Genomic DNA, 9125 nt, shown 5'->3' on the forward strand with positions numbered 1-9125 from the left:
ACCACCGCACTTTATTATGGACACACGGTGTTTAAAGCCCGACTGGAGGGTCATTAAAGTCCGTAAATGACCTTAAATATCACCGGCCGTTACATTCGAAACTCAAAAGATAATAAATACGAAAATCAGTGAATTTTGTTTCAGTTGTTTACGAGACGTTGTAGGAGGAGGTTATGTCACTGGGTCAGTCTAATGTTATTGTGTGATTTATAGATATGAACTTTCAGTGTTAAGGATAATTAAGCTGTAAGATTGACATATTAAACGTTATTGCAATAACGCAAACACCGCAGTGAAGATTATATTAAACACCGTTATTGCACTGTAAAGCAGAATTGAACACTTATTGCACTGTAAAGCAGGCCTATTGAGCACTGTAAAGCAGACCTATTGAGCACTGTAAAGCAGACCTATTGAGCACTGTAAAGCAGACCTATTGAGCACTGTAAAGCAGACCTATTGAGCACTGTAAAGCAGACCTATTGAGCACTGTAAAGCAGACCTATTGAGCACTGTAAAGCAGACCTATTGAGCACTGTAAAGCAGACCTATTGAGCACTGTAAAGCAGACCTATTGAGCACTGTAAAGCAGACCTATTGAGCACTGTAAGCTGTATAGTCCTTGTGGCTTAGCGCTTCTTTTTGATTATAATAATAATAATGAGCACTGTAAAGCAGACCTATTGAGCACTGTAAAGCAGACCTATTGAGCACTGTAAAGCAGACCTATTGAGCACTGTAAAGCAGACCTATTGAGCACTGTAAAGCAGACCTATTGAGCACTAAAGCAGACCTATTGAGCACTGTAAAGCAGACCTATTGAGCACTTATTGCACTGTAAAGCAGACTTGTTGAACACGGTTATTGCACTATAAAGCAGTCATATTGAACTGTTACTGCACTGTAAAGCAGACATTGAGCACCGTTGTTTGACGGTAAAGCAGACACTGGTGGCTGGGTAGTGCCCTGAGCCCACACACTCAGGGTCAGGGATGAATCCCCGACAAGGGTGAAACATTGGGCATGCTTCCTGATACCTCACCTAATTGTGGTTGCAGGGGTCGAGACTCAGCTCCTGGCCCCGCCTGCTGTTGCTCCTGTTCACTTAGCATCTCCTGGCATCATGAGAGTACCAAAGGATTACATTGGAAATCCAGACATAGTGGCTTTATTGGGTTATAATAGGGGTGGCTTGGTGGCTAAAGCTCTCGCTTCACACGGCGAGGGGTCCGGGTTCGATTCCCGGCGAGGGTAGAGACACTGGGCGTGTTTCTTTACATCGGTTGTCTATGTTCACCCATCAGTAAAATGGGTACCTGGGTGTTAGTGGACTGGTGTGGGTCGCATCCTGGGACAAAACTTACCTAATTTGAGGGAAATGCTCTGCATAACAAGGGACTTTCTATATAGTAGTATGTCATTGATGTCAGCTATGGTATGTATAAGTTGTATCATGTACTGGTAGAAATAAAGATATTATTATTAGAGAGGATCAGATCACAGTAATAGGTACACCAGTGTTAGCTATACAAGAAATTACTCCTCACTTTCTGTAGACACATTCATTAGGTACCTTTCAGCTCTCTTAACTGGCTAATACATAGTTTGACATATGTGTAAATTACCTAGGATAACCCAGAAAAGTCGGACTAAATGACTTACTTCCATTGGGGTCCTTGTAATATCTTATTATTTAAAGCCTGGCTGTAAGTTATAGGGATCAATCTAGAAGACCGGGTCGCAGGGGCCATTATCTGCAGACACATGTGGGAGAGGAACAAATGTGAATAAGGCAAAATATATATTAAAGATAAGTGTAGTGAAATCAAATGATGTTACAGACACTGAGTGTTAAGTCAGTGACTTTTTTGGGGGGGTTACCGTTGGTCATTTATACTATGTATGATAATTGTACTTATGTGTACTTATACCTAGTAAGTTTATTCAGGTATAGGTACACAGATACAGTTATATGAATTATCATATATAGCAGCACATGTGTAGATTACCTTGGATAGCCCCAAAAAAGTCAGTTACTTATTTCCATTAGTTATGGGAGCATATGGATGTTTGTAAGCACACAATATATAGATTTAGCCTAGGATAATCCTGTGATTTCCATTTGATCTATTTTTGGTGTGATGTGACTGCACGGGCCTGGCTCTCATCTCCTAGCCTCAAATAATAATGGAGAAACTCACTCTTGACTTTTTTGGGGGGTTATCCTAGGTAATGTACACTGTATTAAAATTGTACTTAGGTGTAATAAACGTACTTAATCCCCAACTAACAGGCTCACCAGTGAAAACCCACCCCCTTTCCACCCACCATCAACCCCCCTCCACCCACTATCAGTCCCCCTCTCCACCCACCATCAACCCCCCCTCCTCCAGCAATCAGCCCCATCCCCCATCCCCAGCCTTCCTCGTCCAACGATCTTTCCTCCACCATGAACAGGAAGACCGAAGGAAAACAAACATTCCCTATTTAAGTGTGTATATATATATATATATATATATATATATATATATATATATATATATATATATATATATATATATATATATATATATATATATATATATATATATTACAGACGGTTTACACATTTACGTAAAAGTTGCAGACTGATTGTCATGCATTGGTTGTAAAATATGTGGATCAAATTACTTAATAACTAAAGCTGAAAAATTTGTAATGAATGAATCTGCAGAAAGAAGAGTGAGTTACTGTAGTGATAACATAACATTTACTACGTACAATGTTGTGTGGCTTATCTCCTATTAATATTAAGAAGACAATTTATATATGTATACAAACATTTATATGTATATACATACAAAGAACTATATACTGTATAAGTCAGATTGGTATTGTATAAGAATAATCACTATTTTATAAGTTTAGTTTTAAATTGATTAATTTCGTTACTAAGCTTGATATGGACATTGTTTTACAGCAGTAGCTGTATAAAAGGTATGTGATATCTGGGTACTACACTTACTACTATAAAATCATTATGATACAATTTTTAGATAAAATTTTCTTTATTCGGAACATCTACAATTGATTTTATAGGCCACTGAACATAATTGTATGATGAGTATTTTATGCCTTCTGTAGATCTTTGTTTTTATTTTTTCAGATGTGAGTGTGTGAGTGTTGCTTGCTAGGAGTGGAGATGCAGGTACAACAGAGCTCAGCTGAGGTGAGGTACACCCTCACTATTCCTCAGCTCTCCTCGTACAGGCAGCTCAGTCAGACTTTCACCTCAGACTTCCCGTTGTCTGTGAACGGTGTGAGGACCTCCTGGCGCCTCACTCTCACACCCTTCCTCAAAGATAGCGGCTGTGATAGTCATGACCCCATAAACTGTAATGTTGGTCTATCACTAGAGTGTCTCAAGTGTAGCATTTACCTACCTGATATTGAGGTGCATTGTAGTGTAGCGGGCAGAGATCAGCATGAGAAAAAGCTTGCCCGATCTTCTGGTGATGGACTGAAATGGCAAGGAATTCTAGTCACCAGAGTAGCATTACGTGTGTTTAAACTCTTGGAGGATGATGTGTTGACCGCTAACCTACGCTTTGTGGTGTGTGGCAGTGACTTGACTAGAGCAGTGGACTCTCTGGAGAATCTCAGTCGCCAGTTGGTGGAAATACACAAGACTGGTATTTACAGTGATGTTGAAATTGTTACTAGTGATGGTGACAGACTCCCGGCCCACCGTGCAGTGCTGCACGCTCGTTCCAACCTCCTGCAGAAGACTCAGAAGAAACCTGGAAGTGAAAACATCAGCGCGACACCTCTGGCAGATCAAGGGACACCCAAAGGTGAATCTAACCCTCCCAGAACAGAGACTCCGATCAACAGTACTTTTGGGAGCATGTCTTCACAGGGATGCCACTCTGTAACCTTTGTCTCCCCAGATTCCTCCAACAGCAACACCTGCAGGACAGTCCTGGCTTCCACAGCCTCCCACACACCCACCAAAGTTACGTTTGCTCAACACGCTACCATTTCACCTGCCAGGTGCCTCTTTAGTCCTAACAAAACACCCAGCAAGCGTGCCTTGACTCCCAACACAGCATCTCCCAGCAAACGACTTCTGACTCATAGCACACCGTCTGGCAAACACACACATACTCCCAGCAATTCATCTGTGCAAGGCGCCCATGTCACCAAGAACGCCAGGACACCCTGTAAGAAACTATACCACAACACTGCAGATTCCAGAGATTACCCCCAGATGCCAGCCACTCTCGACCCCGAGCCATTCTCAGCTGGCTGTGATAGTTACTCTCCCACCAGTGCCTCAAGGACTCCACTGAAGCAACTTGACAATCACCAGTTGAGTGATACAACAACGATATCGAGTATAAAAGTTCACATGTCCGGAACAGTCACGCGGCAGCTTCTGCAATGGATCTACACGGGTAAGAAAAAGTATAAGAACATCAGAATGAATTAACACTGCAGCAGGCCTAATGGCCATGCTAGGCAAGTTCAACTTATACCCTCACCCACTCATGTAACTATCCAGTTTTTTTTTTCTCCCCTCAGGGAAGGTTCCTTGATGTTGGTGAGGGGCTCTTGATTTAGGGAATTGGATCTGTGCTCCAGTTCCCCGAATTACGCCTGAATGCCTTCCACATCCCCCCAGGCGCTGTATAATCCTACGGGTTTAGCGCTTCCCCTTGATTATAATAATAATAATATCCAGTTTTTCTGTATTATTGTCACCCGTTATCATGTATCACAGTGTCATCAGTTATGTTAATTGCTTTCATGATTCTTTTATTACTTAATTACTTTTTCCCAGGTGACTGCTGTGAGCTGGGTCGTCTGGCACGCCCACTGCTGGTAGCTGGTCTACGACACGAGGTGAAGGACCTGTCGTGGGCGTGCGAGGACCACCTGGCAGCCGCCCTCACGCCCACCTCCACACCTGACATGCTGATGCTGGCGCACAAGTATGGTTCCGCTAGACTGCAGGAAGCTGCTCTCCAGTACGCGCTCCACCACGTGCGTGCTCTTTTATTTACATTATCATACCACGTGGCTTCGGCCTTTGTTTACACTGTGACGTCACGTTTTGACAGCATTTGTTTGCATTATACAAATAACCCGCACATAGAAGAGAGGAGCCTACGACGACGTTTCGGTCCGATTTTGACCATTTACAAAATCACACTAACGAAAAGGAGAGCAGGATGGGTATATATAGGCAGGAGGTGGTAGTAGTAGTAGTGGAGGTGGAAGGTGGTAGTAGTAATGGGGAGGTAGTGAGAGGAGCCAGTCAGATACTAAGAAAGAGGAGCACTGCAAGGGAGCTAGGTGCCTACAAAGGGGGTAAAATAAATAAATAAAGAAGGAATAAATACGCAGGGCAGAAGAAAGACAACCCTCTTCCCCTTTCCTCTTTCCTTTTTTGTTTCCTCCTATGGGTTGTCTTTCTTCTGCTTTAATTGTGGGCAAGAGCTTTATTGAGTTTTTATTAATGAACACTTTACTTGTATATATTCAGTTATACACTGAGTATATATATACACCTTGAGGTGTATATATCATTGTATATACACCGAGAGATTATTTTAAACTAAGTGTCAATGTACAGCAACCGGTTTAGCGCTTAGTCATTATAATAATTATGACATGAAGCCTTAATGATCCACTGGTAAGCGACATCCTTTAAGATTAATATACAAATAGGCAGACAATGGTGATAATTGACGATAATTTGGTTTATAATAACCTGACAGCCAGATAGTGTGGTTTATTTCCCTGTCGACGTGTTTAGGGATATTGACAGTCAGCTATCTTATAAAGCTTAGACCCCTGTGGGTTTAGCGTTTAGTTTTGATTGTAATAATACTGTAAAGTTCTTCTATTAGGCCTTTTTTATGTGCGTTTGAAAAAAATGGAAATTGAATCAATGATGGGACAGACTTCAGTTTTGAAGGAAAAATTTCAATCTCATTTACCAAAAAAAAAATCACTAAAAGCTTTATAAGAGAGCTGATTGTGTCCTCTTTTAAAGTTGTGTAGACTTTGGTGTTGCTCTTGAGTCATATTCGGTCATTTGTAGACAAGGGAATTAAAGGATGTTAGGAAGTCATGTCTGGCTTGCCAAGCCCTGAGTAGAATCAGACTCCATGTGAGATAAAAAATAAAATTATAACCATAATTTATGAAAGGGTGAGGGGGGGGAAGCCAGTGGAAGGCCTCAGTCAGATGACCAAAAACTCCAGCTGTGGGTCATGTTTCCCTCCAGGCAGCCTGCCAAATTATAATAATAACGTATCTTCAAAAAGTCTTCCAGCTCCACCGTTCCAGATGATAGTCATCCCTAAGCTTCTATACAGAAATTCTGGAGCCGCCCCTGGTATGGCCGTATCTAACGTCGACCTCATTACTTCTTAAAATAATGCTCAGCAGTCTGATATTAAATATTCTGTTACCCCTTTTGCACTGTATAGCCCTTGTGGTTTAGCGCTTCTTTTTTATTATAATGTTTCTCTTATTCTGGTCGCTAAACCAATGTACATAGAGAGCAGACAACCTGGATATTTATAACGATTTCACTGACGTGAAGTGGTATATAGAGTCAAAGGCATAATACCAGTTGAGATCATATACAGAGAGAGGTGTATACCTCCCCTTGTATGTTTGCTAAGAAATTAACTTAATTCCTTTTGAAGTCAAAGTCAAAGATTTATTTCCACATGATACTATGTTTGTACAGAGATGGTGACATTTAGTTGTGCATGCATAAAGCGCCTGGTTATGCAGAGCTTTAAAATATTCCTGACTAGTGGTGGTCAAGCTACGTGCAGCCTTGATAACCCTCGTGTATTTCCAAAGGCCTTATCGTTGATGACACTCGTGTACTTCCAAAGGCCTTATCGTTGATGACACTCGTGTACTTCCAAAGGCCTTATCGTTGATGACACTCGTGTACTTCAAAAGGCCTTATCGTTGGTGACACTCGTGTACTTCCAAAGGCCTTATCGTTGATGACACTCGTGTACTTCCAAAGGCCTTATCGTTGATGACACTCGTGTACTTCCAAAGGCCTTATCGTTGATGACACTCGTGTACTTCCAAAGGCCTTATCGTTGATGACACTCGTGTACTTCCAAAGGCCTTATCGTTGATGACACTCGTGTACTTCCAAAGGCCTTATCGTTGATGACACTCGTGTACTTCCAAAGGCCTTATCGTTGATGACACTCGTGTACTTCCAAAGGCCTTATCGTTGATGACACTCGTGTACTTCCGAAGGCCTTATCGTTGATGACACTCGTGTACTTCCAAAGGCCTTATCGTTGATGACACTCGTGTACTGCCAAAGGCCTTATCGTTGATGACACTCGTGTACTTCCAAAGGCCTTATCGTTGATGACACTCGTGTACTTCCAAAGGCCTTATCGTTGATGACACTCGTGTACTTCCAAAGGCCTTATCGTTGATGACATTCGTGTACTTCCAAAGGCCTTATCCTTGATAACCCTCGTGTACTTCCAAAGGCCTTATCCTTGATAACCCTCGTGTACTTCCAAAGGCCTTATCCTTGATAACCCTCGTGTACTTCCAAAGGCCTTATCCTTGATAACCCTCGTGTACTTCCAAAGGCCTTATCCTTGATAACCCTCGTGTACTTCCAAAGGCCTTATCCTTGATAACCCTCGTGTACTTCCAAAGGCCTTATCCTTGATAACCCTCGTGTACTTCCAAAGGCCTTATCCTTGATAACCCTCGTGTACTTCCAAAGGCCTTATCCTTGATAACCCTCGTGTACTTCCAAAGGCCTTATCCTTGATAACCGTCGTGTACTCCCAAAGGCCTTATCCTTGATAACCCTCGTGTACTTCCAAAGGCCTTATCCTTGATAACCGTCGTGTACTTCCAAAGGCCTTATCCTTGATAACCCTCGTGTACTCCCAAAGGCCTTATCCTTGATAACCCTCGTGTACTTCCAAAGGCCTTATCCTTGATAACCCTCGTGTACTTCCAAAGGCCTTATCCTTGATAACCCTCGTGTACTCCCAAAGGCCTTATCCTTGATAACCCTCGTGTACTTCCAAAGGCCTTATCCTTGATAACCCTCGTGTACTTCCAAAGGCCTTATCCTTGATAACCCTCGTGTACTTCCAAAGGTCTTATCCTTGATAACCCTCGTGTACTTCCAAAGGCCTTATCCTTGATAACCCTCGTGTACTTCCAAAGGCCTTATCGTTGATGACACTCGTGTACTGCCAAAGGCCTTATCGTTGATGACACTCGTGTACTTCCAAAGGCCTTATCGTTGATGACACTCGTGTACTTCCAAAGGCCTTATCGTTGATGACATTCGTGTACTTCCAAAGGCCTTATCCTTGATAACCCTCGTGTACTTCCAAAGGCCTTATCGTTGATGACACTCGTGTACTGCCAAAGGCCTTATCGTTGATGACACTCGTGTACTTCCAAAGGCCTTATCGTTGATGACATTCGTGTACTTCCAAAGGCCTTATCCTTGATAACCCTCGTGTACTTCCAAAGGCCTTATCGTTGATGACACTCGTGTACTGCCAAAGGCCTTATCGTTGATGACACTCGTGTACTTCCAAAGGCCTTATCGTTGATGACACTCGTGTACTTCCAAAGGCCTTATCGTTGATGACATTCGTGTACTTCCAAAGGCCTTATCCTTGATAACCCTCGTGTACTTCCAAAGACAGTAACTTAAAAAAAATACATAATATAATGATAATGCATTAAGGGTATTTTAAGGGAGGAGAAAAAGCGCATCCAAGTACAGAATTGCAATTGTCAAACTCATTTTGACTCTGAGACGCCTCTTAGCGTAAGTGTTCTTGATTAACACAGAAGTTTGAAGTGGTATTAATATTGCACTTATGAAGGAGGGAGGTTACCCGCTGCCTGGAGCACTGATAGAAAACGTAACTGGTGGTATCTAGTAGAAAATTATCTCGAATTAAAATTCCTTTATTTTCAAAACAGAAAATATAATAGTATGTTTTATTAAACAGGAGAGGGTTAAAAAAAATGAGGCTTGTGTGATATATACTTTAAAAGATAAGGCTTATCTGATTGCGTTAAAAGATGAGGCTTGTCTAGTA

At 42.0% G+C, this 9125-nt stretch overlaps 1 protein-coding gene across 2 annotated transcripts in view; it reads left to right on the top strand.

Annotated features, from left to right (window-relative positions):
- Positions 1 to 9125, top strand: part of LOC128701951 (uncharacterized) — a 10236-nt gene continuing 1111 nt past the window's right edge. Inside the window, exons 1-3 of one of the 2 annotated variants that reach the window (XM_070101429.1) lie at positions 1 to 183; positions 3146 to 4436; positions 4823 to 5025. In XM_070101429.1, coding sequence (XP_069957530.1) covers positions 3182 to 4436; positions 4823 to 5025 — 1458 coding nt within the window. In that variant the 5' untranslated portion in view covers positions 1 to 183; positions 3146 to 3181. The remainder of the gene's footprint in view (positions 184 to 3145; positions 4437 to 4822; positions 5026 to 9125) is intronic. The other variant, XM_053795930.2, reaches the window with a different exon arrangement.

Source organism: Cherax quadricarinatus, chromosome 77 (assembly GCF_038502225.1).
Source record: "Cherax quadricarinatus isolate ZL_2023a chromosome 77, ASM3850222v1, whole genome shotgun sequence".
Taxonomy (NCBI): Eukaryota; Metazoa; Arthropoda; class Malacostraca; order Decapoda; family Parastacidae; genus Cherax; species Cherax quadricarinatus.